Source organism: Mandrillus leucophaeus, unplaced genomic scaffold (genome assembly GCF_000951045.1).
Source record: "Mandrillus leucophaeus isolate KB7577 unplaced genomic scaffold, Mleu.le_1.0 Scaffold28, whole genome shotgun sequence".
Taxonomy (NCBI): Eukaryota; Metazoa; Chordata; class Mammalia; order Primates; family Cercopithecidae; genus Mandrillus; species Mandrillus leucophaeus.
In genome coordinates, this window is record NW_012102920.1 from 2,678,833 (window position 1) to 2,692,331 (window position 13,499).

Genomic DNA, 13,499 nt, shown 5'->3' on the forward strand with positions numbered 1-13,499 from the left:
ATATATCTTCTGAAAAAAAAAAAAAAAAGAACTGGCCCAGAAGCCAGGCCAGTTACAGCCACAAAGCACCAAACAAGTCCGCACAGGCGCCAGATTCCCACCGGCTGCTACTGCCCGGCTTCTGGGGTCCGCTGTGCCTGCCGGCCCTGAGGAATTTCCAGGCGGCCACGTCAAGGTCCTCATTCCAGCACATTCTCCACCGAACAACCCCGGGCAGTGTCTGTTCCTGGTTGTGGGAAAGGCTGGGACAGCACAGAGCCCACTCTCCTTGCCTGGTCAGCCGGGGGGGCTGGTCAGCACCAAGGCGAGGCCAAGTGGAAGAGACTCTCTCTGCACTGGAGAGGAGGCGGCAGAGGAAGGGCTGCGGTGGGCCTCTGGCAGCTGACACAGAGGGCACAGTGACACCGTGCGACAAGGACAGGTGCCCGGCACCGGCAAGAGGAAAGGAAAGAGCCCTGGGCCTGATCCTGTGCACTCCCCAGCTGGGGGAGACCTTGTGCCCTGAGGGCTGAGCACACCCTCTGGCTGCCCCCAGGACCACGAGGAGCTCAGCAGGATGCCGGGGGTCCCAGTGGCTCCCGGGCTGGCGCGGCCCTCACCTCAGGTAGCGGCGGATGGGCTCACAGGCGACCTCCAGGATGACCATGGAAGGGTCCAGCACACGCAGCGCCTTGATGGCAGAGATGTAGAGGGTGATGATGTCACACGTGTTGACGCCTACAGACAGGGCAGAGGCCAGCAGTCATGCAGTGCCCAGGACCACAGCCTCCCAGGGGCCAACGCCCAAGTAGACAGCTGGCCATGCCGGTCAGGTGGTCTACAGGTCCCCACTGCAGCCTTGTTCCCTTGTCCCCCCATCCCCATCTCTATCTGCTCACAGGCCCTGCCCTGCAGGGTGGTCTGTTCTGAGAGAATTAAGTCTCATCACCTCAGACCTACCAGTCAGTCCCGACTCCCTTCAAAGAAGAAACAAGCAAGCTGATGGGCACTCAAGATCCCCTAAGGACCTCGCCAACTGCTTCTCCACCCATTCCTTCCTTAAACCTACAAGTCCAGGGCTAGCAGACTGGGCCCCAGGCTCCCTGGACATGGGCACCCCGGTGAGTGTCTAAGCCCTGAGCGCTGGGCAGCCGGGCAGCACACAGCACCTGGATGCAGGAGCCGAGTCTCCAGGGCAGCCTTGAGGGACACGAGCAGCTGCTGCCTCTGGTCTGTCCTCTCCAGGCAGTACTTGAGGTCCTCGATGGCCGGCCGGGAGTCTGGAAAGTCTACAAGAAGAGGAACATCCCTCAGGGACGGACACAGATGTGTGTGCACGTGCGGGCTGGTGCAGGGTGTGTGCAGTGTGTGAGAGGACATGCGCTCGCCAGCCCCAGGAAGATGATGAGACCACCTGCTAGGCACCAGACGTCCCCCCGGACACTTCAGCGTGCTGATGCATTTGACCACAATGCCACAGGGTGGACAGAGCAACACCCAGGGGCCAGTCCCCAGCAAGAGCCAAGAACAAGGGAGCATAGCAGTGGACACCTAGAAGCACCGTCCAGCATCTGCCACACCTGCCCTGATCCAGGCATAGGGGACGCCCGTGGTGGGGAGGGTCCCAGCCCTGCCCGGTGCACCCCCCTGCAAGAGCAACAGCGAAGGCACAGGGAGCCCAGACGCAGACACAGAGGAGACACAGCGAAGGCACAGGGAGCCCAGACGCAGACACAGAGGAGACACGGCGAAGGCACGAGGAGCCCAGACTCTGACAGACACAGAGGAGACACAGCAAAGGCCCTGGGAAGGCTCCCCAGACAAGAGAGGACCCCGAGGCCGGGGCGGGACAACCTCGGATGATGCTGAAGAGCTCCTCGATGCGCAGGCTGGCGTAGATGCGGTAGAAGAACCTTTGCACGTGGCAGCGCCAGCGGCGCAGGGTATTGCCGGCCTCAGGAGACGCAGGCCTGGCGGGGCCGTCCTGCAGGAACACCTTGCCGAGCCAGCCGACCACCCGCTCGATCCACTGTCGGGAGAACGCTAGCGTGAGCTGTAGGAAAGCATGGTGAGCCCCACGCTGACTCATAGGCTGGGAGGAGCCTCGCAGCCACCCACTCGGTCGGCCAGGACCAAGGGGAGCCCGAAGGCCACCTGTGTCTGGAGGCGGAAGCACATCAAAACCTGCAGGGTGGGTGATGGCCCAAAAGGCGATGTCCCGGCCCTCCTGCGGTCTTCATGCCTCTCACACGCACCAGTGCCCACACTTATCACTGGCAACAGCAGCCCTAGCATAAGACGTGATGGACACACATGGCCTGTGCGCTGTGCCTGGCAGGCACATTTGCCCCCACTTAAATGGATAAACACGCTCTTGAGACCAAACATGTGACCAGCCCCCACTCCCCCACCACGCAGATGACACCGTACATCACAAGAGCGTCTCTGAGTGAGCACAAACCCCTAGACGGCAATTCCACTGCGGAGGCCCAGGCGTGTACACATCCCACAGACCTGCTACCCAGTGACAAGACCGCACGGATGTTCACCCTCTCCACCCGACTGCCCACTCTTGCCCACCGCTGCGGGGACGCCCTCTCTCTCTGAAAGCCTGACATCACAGCCAATCTGCACCTCAGTAGGTGGACTCCGAAGCACTGAAGAAAGGACAGGTGACATGTGGGAACAGGGTAGGGGGACCCACAGGGGTGGGCCCAGCTCCCCTATGGCCCTGGGAGCCCAGAGCAGAGCCCCAGACCACACCCCAACAGTGCAGAGGCCTGGAGGCCCCATGTGAGGGTGTCTCGCTCCCGCTGTGGTGCAGGCCGGCTGTGGGTCAGTCCATGAGGGACCGGCCAAGCAAGTCCACACTCAAGTAGGGCAGCAAACAGGAGAAGGGGGTCCATTCACTGGCCCTTCTGGTGGGCCCGGCTTCGTCACACCTGCCTGGGGCAGCCCCTGGGGACCCTGGCCCGGTATTGCCTGCAGCCATGGGATTCTGAGCAGATCTGGTGAGCGCACCTCAGATGTGTCCTCAATGTCACCAGGGCCCAGAAGTACTGGTCTCTACCCGACATCAAAACAGCTCCAGCCACCACCCGGTCCAGGCCAACCCAGGCCTCCACGCTCTGGATGCTTCCGAAGCCAGGTGTCAGGTTTGCCAGAAACCTACTCCCCTGTCCCCAGCGGGGCACAGCCCAAAGGAGGGGCCCTCACCTTGTGGAACTCACGCAGGAAGGAGCGCTCGTACTCGCCTCGGCAACGGTCCTCCATCCTCTCCCGGGTCACCTGGTGCAGGGTGGTGGTCACAGCCTCGGCACTGACCCGCTCCAGCAGACTGAGCCTGTGTCTAGAGGAGAGTCCTAGCCATGGGGCACCCACAGCATACACCGGCCCCTCTAGCCCAGAACAGCCCCATGCCAGGACGGTCCTGCCTGTAGAGTGCATGCAGCACACACACACACACCCGCACACCCAGCACGCACCTCCCCACAATCCTCAGCTGTGGGGGCCACTGTGCCTGCCAGCCCCGAACCAGGGCCTCTGCGACCCCTAAGGAATTTCCAGGCAGCCATGTCAAGGTCCTCATTCCAACACATTCTCCATTGAAGAGCCCTAGGGAGTGTCTGTTCCTTGTCAGGGGAAAGACCAGGACAGCACAGAGCCACTCTCCTTGCCTGGTTGGCCTGGGGCGCTGGTACCAAAGGCTTCAAGAAGCCACTTGGAGCACAGAGCACTCCCAGGCTCTGCTGTCCCCACCCAGCTGGCCTCTGTCCAGGTAGGGACACTGGACTTCCCCATGTGATCAGTGGCAGCAGGTGTGGCTGTCAGGGGCCCTACCCTTATCTCCTAGGATCAACTCTGAAACGACACCCAGTTGCACCGCTGCCCTGGCCCCAGAGACACAGATGCCACTGTTTGTGCCTTTCAGTGCAGTCTGTGGTCTACAGTGGCAAAAAGACTCCAGAGGAGAATGAGAAAGGTTGCTGTGTAACTTTTGCTGAGATGAGCCCAAAAGAAGCCCTTCATGGTCACCCTGACCTCTGCCAGCAACAGGACCACTCCTTTAGTCCACCTAAGACCTCTCAAATAGCTGCGTGGCTATACCTCTGTTCAATGTGACAAAGCCACCACAAATGGCCGAGGGTGTGACAATTGCTAGAGGACTACAACAGGACCTGTCTCTCACAACAAAACCCTCTCCTCTCCAGAGAACCAGACAGGAGACCACTTGCCCTCACAGTGACCTGATCTCCCTGGAGAGAAGCAGCAGCAGGCTTCTGTTCACAATTACAGGACAAGGAATGTCGACAAGGGTGAGAATCATTCCTTGCCCCAGGGTCGACAAAAGGCACAGTGGAATTCTGCAGAGTTCAGAAAGTTTGGAGTTGCTAAGAAATTTGCTGCTGCAGACACAAGCCACATACGGCCTTACCACGGGCAAGGCATGAATCCGTGGGACTGCAGGTGAGTGACAGAAGAGAGACACCTGTGTCCAGGACACACTGCACAGGAACCCCGGGGACTCTCTCTCTGTCATGTTCCTGGTTATCAGGACGGCTCACCAGCTTTCTGCAGAGGCCAGCTGGACCCAGGGGAGCAACCAGTAGGAGCGAGAGCACGGCCATCAGGACAGACTACTCACAAGACCTGGCTGAGCTGATGGAACTGCTCCAGAGCCTGGCGACACCAGCACTGTTGCTTGTCACTGCTGCACCCTGCGCACAGCGGGCTCTGCAGGAGCCGGTAGTACCGGCGACGGGCATACCGGCTGTCCAGCTCCCCCTCCAGTTCCGGGTCTGTGCCCCCTTCCCCCTTCCTCTTACTCTGCATATAGACTCTCAGGAAGCACCCATACAGACGCTGGATCATCTCTTGGAAGGTTCTGGGGGTACTAAAGAACAAGACTCCGCGCAACATAGTGTGGACTTTTTCTCGCAGCCCCTGAGCACCAGTGCCCATCAGCAAGCCCAGGCGAGTCCATTTCTCCAGCAGGTCTAGGCTGCGCAGGTAGGGATCCAGGCGGCTCTCCAGCAGGCCAAAAGCGTCAAGGAGCAGCAGAAGGCACTGGGGCTCATCCGTAGAGTTCTCGCATTGGGAGATGGCATTCCAGAACTCAGGGGAGATGTTGGCCTGCAGATCGTTCTGCAGCACCTCTACGAACCACTCCTCCAGGACCGAGTGCAGGCCGTGGCCCCTCAGAACCTCCACCGCCGCCCGGAGCTCCTCTTCCTTTGGCGGGACTGCACCGCTGGTCCGGGAAGACACCTGGAGCGCAGAAAACCGTGAAGCGAGGGGAACACAACATAGAGGTGGGGAGAGGCGGGGAAGGGAAGAAGCTGAGGGGTAGGCTGCAAAAACTCCGCTGCCCCCTGTCCGTGGTGTCCGGACGTTGGGCCGAAGCTAGGGAAGGGCTGCCAGCGGAGCTGAACGAAGTGAAATGGAATGGCGGTGGAAAGCGGCAGGACAGGGCAGAGGCGGATGACGGACAGAGCTGTATGAACCCGAAGGTGGCCGCCCCAAAGTGCATAGGGTCCCGGAAACTCCGCGCGGGGCCGCCGCTCTTTTCCCAGGCCTCACCAGCCCCAGCGCAGCTGGCGGCACCAGGCCGGTGCTCACGGTATTCCAGGCCACTAACAACTCCTGTCGGGGCCGGGAGTCGCTGTCCCCCTCCGCCACCACAACTGCCGCCGCCATCTGCAGCCACCGGCTCCGAGATCCCCTCGGCACGGCGCAAAGCGATGACGCAAGTCTGCACGCGCAGCCATGACGCGCACAAGGCGCTCAGCGATGACGCGATAGTTCGGCGCGCCGTCAGGGAGTCGTGCGCAGGCGCGGACAGCGCTGGTGCCGCGGCGGTTGGGGTGGCGGGGTCCCGGGCGGCGTAGACCATGACCCAGCAGGGCGCGGCGCTGCAGAACTACAACAACGAGCTGGTCAAGTGTGAGCGGCGCAGCCGGGACGGGGAGGTCTGGAGGGCCGCAGGGCCGGGTTCCCGGCTCGCAGCGGGGTGCCCCTGGACCCGCCTCGTTGCGGGCATCGCGCGGCTGAGCAGAGCCCTCCGTGCCGGGGGCTGGGTGTCCGTGGCCCCGAGCCCTCGTTGGCTCGCAGGCCCCGCGCCGGGTGCTCGGGGGTGGTGCCTGACTCTGGCTTCCTCGGGTGGAAGGAGGCGCGCCCTCCGCCGCCGCTCTCCTGCCCTGGGCCCACAGCGTCGCCCCTCCCGGCCCCCCAGGCATAGAGGAGCTGTGCCAGAAGCGGGAGGAGCTGTGCCGGCAGATCCAGGAGGAGGAGGACGAGAAGCAGCGGCTGCAGAATGAGGTGAGGCAGCTGACGGAGAAGCTGGCCCGCGTCAACGAGAACCTGGCACGCAAGATTGCCTCTCGCAACGAGTTCGACCGGACCATCGCGGAGACGGAGGCCGCCTACCTCAAGGTGGAGCTCGGGAGGCCAGGCGGAGCATCAGGGGATAGCCGCGGCAGGGCGTCAGGACCGTCTGGGGCTCCCAGCTGTGGGCAGTCTGTGCCTCGCTGGCACGTCGGGCAGGGGCAGCGTGGCCAGGCCCATTGAGGAACCCAGGCTGCTGCGGGAGTGACCGTGGGGCTGTCTGGGGGGCCTGGGGCATCCTGGGTCCTGGTCTTCATCCGGTTCTCGCTAGCCATGTGGTTCTTTCTGCTTAGAGTGTGAAGAGCCACGTCTTGGGCCAGTGCTAACCCAGCCTGGCTTTGAGGGTGGGGAGGAAGTGTTCTGGGTCAGATTCAGGAGGGAAGAGGGCCTTGTCACCCCCTCTGCCAGTCCCCTTGGGCTTCCGCCTTCCCCCGCACAGGATCCCTTGGCTACAGCACCCACAGCCAGGTCCCAGAACCTGAGTGTGAGGACAGCTGGGGCTTAGGAACTTCCCAGCAGGTGAACAGTAACAACTTTCTCACTTCTCTGGCCCCAGATTCTGGAGAGCTCCCAGACTTTGCTCAGCGTCCTCAAGAGGGAAGCTGGGAACCTCACCAAGGCTACAGCCTCAGACCAGAAAAGTAGCGGTGGCAGGGACAGCTGACCAGACCACGGGCAGGGCCTGCCTCCGTGCGCCCCTCAGCTCAGCCCCGACAAGTCTGTCCTCAGAGCGTCTTTGTTCTTCACGGCAGCAGCTGCCTTCCCTCACTGTCTCTGGTGCCGAGAGGGGCGGCTGCCAGCCTCTACTGGCATCATTGACAAGCCAGGGCACAGCCCACCCAGGGGCTTCGTGCTCACACGGGCTGTGGGGATGGTGGGTTCCAGGTCAGCTCTGCAAAGGGCCTGTCTCTGTGGCACCCACACTCCTGCCCTGCCGGGGAGGCCCTGGTTGTCTGAGCACCATGGGGGCCCCCTCAGCTTGTCCCTCCTCAGCCAGCAGAGGCCCAGGGCAGGGGACAGGGGTTCTCCTTCACCCCAGAACCCAAACCTCAGGGCTCACCCCTGTGGCCTGTGATTATCAATAAAGATTATCTTTGTAAAGGTCCGTGCCAGCCTGCTGCTTGCCCGTGTCAACAGTGTGGGGCTGCCAGAGACCCGCAGAGCCAGAGCCTGAGGCTCCCCCTTGGGAAAGGAGGGAGGAGGCGTCTGGAGTGGTCTCCCTATGACTGCCCAACTAGCCTCAGGGACACCGCTGAGGGTGTCCACCCTGCCCAGGCCAGCGCCACCCTCGGCCCTCCCCAGCAGGGCCGCTGGTCCTCTTCCCCTGACTGGCCCACGGCTCGCCCTCCTCTCAGCTCTGCTCGCTCGTCCTGTTCTCTGCCACACCCTGGTGTCCAGCATAGGACCCAGCCCAGAGAGACAGCTAGGGATGCCAAGCATATCCAGCAGCTGCCTCAGACTCAGGTCTCTCTCAGCAAGGACTGGGGGGCTTCACACCCCCCACCCCCACCAGTTCCTCCTTGCAAGTCCTGCTTGGCCTGATGACACCACTGCTGCCACCAGGCCCTGCTGCCCCTTTCCCTGGCCGCACGCCAAGCACTGGCCACCTCCATCCTTCTGCGTGCCCTGGGGCCTCTGTTCTGTCCCTGCAGCAACCAAGCACTGCCTGAGGACTGGGCCTATTTGGGAAGCGTGTGTTGATCCAGAGGGTCCAGAAAAGAGCTGGGCCCACCCCCCAACCAGGGAAATACACCAAACTCTCCTTCCGCCGGAGTCTGGCCAGACAGCAGCGCTTTGCTCTAGGGTTTGGTTCTCCAGGGAGGAAACGGGGCTTGGGTTCAGAGGGTTGTAAACAGCCCCAGATCTGGCTGCCTGGGCAGGTGCTGATCCCCACTTGCCTCATCCTGTGGGGGTCGGGGCACGCCAAGCCCAGCAGGAGACACTGTACCCTGTGCTGCCCTCATGCTGCCCTTCCCTTGGTCCCTCCACAGGCTCTGGGCCCCTCAGAGAAGTCACTTCAGGCCCAACAGCTGCAACACTCACCCTCCCACCTGAAGTCTAGGCCCCTGACAGCAGGCCTGACATCCTACCTCCCACAGTGCCAGCTCTGAGAGGCTGGGGTGGAGGGGCAACAGGTTAACAGGCCGTAGAAGTTGGGGGGTCAGAGCCTTGGCCACTGGGACATCAAGGAGTGGGGGTACCAGACTGGGGTCCCCTCCCACACACCCTGGCACAGACGTGCAAGCTGGGGCCCACTGTACCCCATGTGGCCTCTTACTGCAGAGACCTGCCCCTGCTCCCCTCTCAGCCAAGGACCACGCAGTTGGGATGCCAGCAGCCTTGTCCAGTGCTGTTTATTGAGTCCATCGTCAGAGGCAGGAAAGATGCCACTCATCACAGAGGGCATGGGGGCTGTGGGCAGGGGCTTAGGGTCCTGCAGAGGACAAGTAGCTGGGACAGCCCTTCACCCCAGACCCCCCATGGCCGCTGGGAGGCAGGCTGAGGAGACAGGACAGGGAACTGCCAGGTGTAGAATCTGCACAGTCCCCTGCCGGGTTGCAGATGGCCACCACCCAGCAGACCCCTGACCTCACCCCACAGGCAGTTCCCCACCCCACTCCCCACCTGGGCCCTCCCAAACCAGGGCCGGGGAGTGAGACCCAGACCTGGTCCCAATGGCAGGAGGCACCCTGGCTGCTTCCAAGGCCAGGAGGGGTGGGTGGAATACAGTGAGACCAGACAAGGTAGAAGTGGGTGCAGTAGTCCCTGGCTACTGCCCAGCTTCCGGGACTCCCACAGCTGGGGCTCAGCCTTGGTCCTGGCAGTGCTGGGCTCAGAAATAAAGGGCTGGCTCGCTGCGGAAGTCCGAGAGGTCATTCTGACTGGCAGGTGTGAGCTGAAAGTGAGAGAACAGAATGTGGACACATGGGCTCGCCCAGGCATCAGACTCCCCGCAGCGCTCCCCTCCCCTGCAGCTCACCATGGCCTCTGTGGGCGGGGGCTCTGCCTCCCTCGGGGCCTGCTCTAGTGCCTGCTCCTGCCACTTGCTGAAGGCCACAGAGTGCTTCGGGGTGTAGCTGGACAGGCCTGTGAACGGAGATGCACACGTGGACATGTGGACACAGACCAGGCTCCACCCCGCCCAGGCTGCCTGTCCCCCTAGGTGGGCACCCACCTGAGCTGCCCTCTGGCAGCCGAGAGCTCTCGGGTCTCACGCTGCTCACAAACGTGGCCCGGGGCAGGAAGAGTGCAAAGGGCTTCTCCTCTGAGCCGGAACCCTCTTCCTCCTCTTCCTCCTCCTCCTCCTCCTCCTCCTCCTCATGCTCCACCTCTTCCTCCTGTGCTAGGGAGCTCTCGGAGGGGTACTCAAACGTGGTCTGCAGGCTTCTGTCATTGAAGGAGATCTTCATCTGGGAGTGAGAGTCACATGAACGAGGGCTGAGGGCCCACATGGGCACAATGCCAGGGGCTCAGGTCCAGCCCTCAGGATGAGGCTGACCCAAGTGGGGCGCCGGACGCACCAGATGCACCATCAACCCTTCGGGGGCTCCAAGAGGTGGGCGAAGACCTCTCCAGCTGGACCCTGCAGGCGTCCATCCCCTCCACCCTGGGGGCCAACTTCCCCTCCCAATCCCAACCAGGGAGCAAACTCTGATCAGGACCAGAAGCCCAAAGCCTCTGGGTCCCCAGAAGCGTCTAAACCAGCTCCCGGGGCTACCATCTCAGGACCCTCCTGCTCTGCTGTCTGGGCAGAGCACCAGCTGGGGGGACACTGGGGTGGACACATCCCCTCCCACTAGAGCAGGAACAGGGCGGAAGAGAGGCTGTCCCCTCAGGAGTCTTGCCCTCTAGGCTCCAGGCAGCTCCTGCTGGTGTCTGGGGCCTCTCTCTAAAGCCAAGTTCATGTCCTGGTTTACTGGATGCCTGGACAATCCGGCAGAGCACGGACCCCCCCACTGCTGACAAGGGCCTCTGTGAGGCGTCAAGGCCGGGCGGTAGCCCCAGGCACCATCACCCACCTAACATAGTTGAGAGTTGGCCTGAGGGACTGTGCAGAGTGAGGAACCGCCTCCACTGAGCCTGGGTGCCAGCGACCCCAGCAATGACCCCTTCCTCACCCTGCTGTCCCTCTGGCCCTCGTCCTCCGTCCCCACTTCGTAGGCTGCAGGATTTCACATCTGAGCAAATGCTTTCCTTTTCCCAGTGGCCTTGAAGCGCAGGCAGGGCTGCTGGTTCCCAGGGGCAATGGGAGCAGTGGTCAGGACTCTCCACCTCCCCTGACCGGGGCTTGCATGGGGCTAAGCTCCCCACAACAGCCGAGCTCCCACCGCTCAGCTGCACTCAGCCCGGCCCCAGTGGTCCCCCATGAAAATGAGTGGCCCCCACCTGCAGCAGATGGGAGCGGCCCTGCCGGAGCTCGAAATATTAAACTCTTCCTGGGCACAGGACACCAGCAGCTCAAGTTCCTCCTCCTCCCCTAGAAGGACCCAGAGGCAGGAGCCGGGCCCCAGGCAGAGAACCACCGCAGCCAGGCACAGTAGGATGAGACAGCCTCTCAGGAAGCAGCTGAGGCCACACAGGGCTGCCAGGACAGGGCCGAGGGCACACGCTCCCGCCATCATGCCCTCTCCCGCGGTGGCCACACGGCCCACAGCCAAGCGTACCCTTGGGTCCCTTCTCACCATGAACATCCCCACCTCCCACAGCCGGGGGGCCACCCTTTGTGCCCAAACCTCCAGCTTCCCTTCTCAGCACAGCTCACACAGAGCCCTGCTGGGCAACTCAGCTGCCTGCTTGCATCCCTACCCTAGGCCTCAGCACCCCAGCTGTCTGCACAGATGAGCGGGGGAGGGGGAGGCCACCTGGATCAGACAAAACAAGGAGAAAGGCACCAGCTCCTGTCCCTTAACTGCCCCGCCTGTGGCTAGGCCCCCCTGGCCCTCCAACGCTCATCCCACAGGAGGCCAGGCAGGGAGAGACTGGGACAGACCCTACAAACACCCACCCACTGCCAGCCCACTTGGGGATGGGGTCACCCAGCCCTCCCAGACTCAGGCTTTGGGACAGATACCCCAGGTGGAGGTGCTCAAGGCAGGACGGGGCTGGTGGGCCAGAGGTCTCCCACAGCCCCAAAGTCCAGCGACAAATGGGGCTTCCAGTCGCCCTGGATACGTGGAGCTAACCCAGATGACCCCGAAGCCCTCCAGGCCCAGCCCCCATGGCTGAGAACACAGAAGGGCCGGCTGCCAGGGCTGCAGGATTAGTGCCCTCGCTCGTGCACATGACCAGTCCCAGCAGGGGGGCTGCGGGGGCTGGGTGCACATGGGCCCTGAGCCTGGTACAGCCTGGCCAGGCAGTGGGGAGCGGGGGGTGGACAGGCAGCCCCTGTCTGCCCTCAGCTGGGGCCCAGGGCTCTGGTCACGTCCTGCCTCCCCAGGTCTCCTCAGCTGGGCTGGTGCACAGCCCTCCCCTCCCACTGTGGAGACAGGTCAGTGGGTCACAGGACACCCCGTGACTCATGCTGTGGGCAGCCTGAAGACCCCAGGATGCAGGATGGGCAGAGGGTGTGGCCAGGGGCTGGCAATGCAGCCTATCAGGGACTTCGCCTGGCGCAGCCAACAGAGAGCCCGCAGGTGGGTCCCGGCTCAGCCCAGCCTCCCAGCGGAGCCTCCTGGCTTCTCAGGACCCTTTTGTTCTTGCTCCACTCACCCTGCCTGTGCACACCTAGCTTTGGTTACCAAAGGGCCTGGCCTCCACCTGGGACAAAGGGCCAAGCAGCCAGCCCCAACCTGCCCAGATGGAGGTGTGAGCTGAGCCCAGCCCTGCCCCTCCCTCCTCCCTGCACACGGCTACCTGCCTCCCATCCCCCACGCAGCCCCAGCCAACGCTCCCACGGGTGGCCGGACCCTAGACCAGGCTGCCCGAGTGCAATGTCCACAGCAGGCTCCCGGGACGCTGGGTGCTCCCTGAGTCAAGTGTGGCCCCAGCACCAGGCACAGCCTCCACCCATGAGAAAGCTGAGGGAGGAGGGTCCAGGCGTCTGCTGGGGTCCCTGGCTTCAGAAAGACCACCTAGGTGGCACCTATGGGAAGAGCTGGTGGAGAGGTGGGAAGGAAAGGAAAGTTGACAAGAAGGGGCTCGGCCAACAACAGTGAGAGATGCAACAGCCCCTGGCCACCCAGGATCTGCGCTGCACAGGGGGAGAGGCAGGGAGGAGCCCAGTCTGGGGCTTGGTGCTGGCCGGGAGGTGGTGTCAGCAGGAAGGGCAGATGTCAGGGTGGCACTTGGGTCTAAGGATCAGAGAGCGAGGCCTAGGGAGTGGAGGCGGAAGTCCCACAGCAGGTGAGGGCAGACGGCCCTGGGTGTCCAGGACTGAGCCCTGGGGACACTGACATGCTCTGGCTGGGCAGAGAGCCAGAAGGGGAGGAGGGGAGGAGGAGAGGAGGGCAGAGGGGAGAGGAAGGGGCAGCCAGACAGGTAGGAGCCAGGCCAGGTGGCGCTCCACAAAGAGGAAAGGCTGCAGCGCCAAGTCCCACGGGCGGCAGGTGTGAGGATGAGAAGGGATGCCCCACCCTCCAGGAAAGCAGCCTGGGCGCGGCTGCAACAGCACACAGCAGTCTGCCCCAAGCTCAGCCTGTGAGACAGTGCACCTGCTGCTTCTGCCAAAGGACAACTTAAATGGGCCTGTGCCTGCCAGGCAGCTCCCCCACCCGGCACATAGGCCAGCAGCCCCCCACTGCCCAGAGCAGGGCGGCACCCCTCAGAGGCGTGCAAGGGCATCATACCCTGTGTGGGGACAGCCAGCCCCAGGGCAGGTGCCTCACAGACCTCCACCACCCAGACAACTCCACTGAAGAGCTGCCCTTCATCTGCACCCCAGGAAAAGCAGCAGCACCGCCAGTCACTGAGGCGCACAGTAAGCCGTTGGCCCACAGTCAGGTCCCGCTGGATTCCAGGCCCTGCAATCCCTGCACTCCACCCCCATGCTCTGGGGTCACACACAGCCAGTGGTCCCAACCAAAGGCTGGGGCCAGCACCGTGGCTCACGCCTGTAATCCCAGCACTTTGGGAGGGTGAGGCGGGTGGATCACCTGAGGTCAGGAGTTGGAGACCAGCCTGGCCAACATGGTGAAACC

At 63.0% G+C, this 13,499-nt stretch overlaps 3 protein-coding genes across 3 annotated transcripts in view; 1 reads left to right on the top strand and 2 right to left on the bottom strand.

The window, feature by feature from the left end:
- The window catches only part of ANAPC2 (anaphase promoting complex subunit 2), a 13,817-nt gene extending 8,067 nt beyond the window's left edge, over positions 1 to 5,750 (bottom strand). The window contains exons 1-6 of the mRNA XM_011985121.1: positions 5,560 to 5,750; positions 4,625 to 5,247; positions 3,196 to 3,328; positions 1,834 to 2,008; positions 1,149 to 1,268; positions 600 to 717 (exon numbers count right to left, since the gene is read on the bottom strand). Of these exons, the coding sequence (XP_011840511.1) occupies positions 600 to 717; positions 1,149 to 1,268; positions 1,834 to 2,008; positions 3,196 to 3,328; positions 4,625 to 5,247; positions 5,560 to 5,676 (1,286 nt within the window). The 5' untranslated portion in view covers positions 5,677 to 5,750. The remainder of the gene's footprint in view (positions 1 to 599; positions 718 to 1,148; positions 1,269 to 1,833; positions 2,009 to 3,195; positions 3,329 to 4,624; positions 5,248 to 5,559) is intronic.
- On the top strand, positions 5,746 to 7,468 carry SSNA1 (Sjogren syndrome nuclear autoantigen 1). The gene is made up of 3 exons (XM_011985120.1): positions 5,746 to 5,922; positions 6,212 to 6,411; positions 6,920 to 7,468. The coding sequence occupies exons 1-3, from the start codon at positions 5,871 to 5,873 to the stop codon at positions 7,025 to 7,027; spliced, it is 360 nt and encodes a 119-aa protein (XP_011840510.1). The 5' UTR covers positions 5,746 to 5,870; the 3' UTR covers positions 7,028 to 7,468.
- Positions 7,469 to 8,699: 1,231 nt separating this feature from the next.
- The window catches only part of TPRN (taperin), a gene marked incomplete at its 5' end in the record, with an annotated part of 10,648 nt that continues 5,848 nt past the window's right edge, over positions 8,700 to 13,499 (bottom strand). The window contains 3 exons of the mRNA XM_011985177.1: positions 8,700 to 9,259; positions 9,344 to 9,450; positions 9,539 to 9,773. Coding sequence (XP_011840567.1) covers positions 9,197 to 9,259; positions 9,344 to 9,450; positions 9,539 to 9,773 — 405 coding nt within the window. The remainder of the gene's footprint in view (positions 9,260 to 9,343; positions 9,451 to 9,538; positions 9,774 to 13,499) is intronic.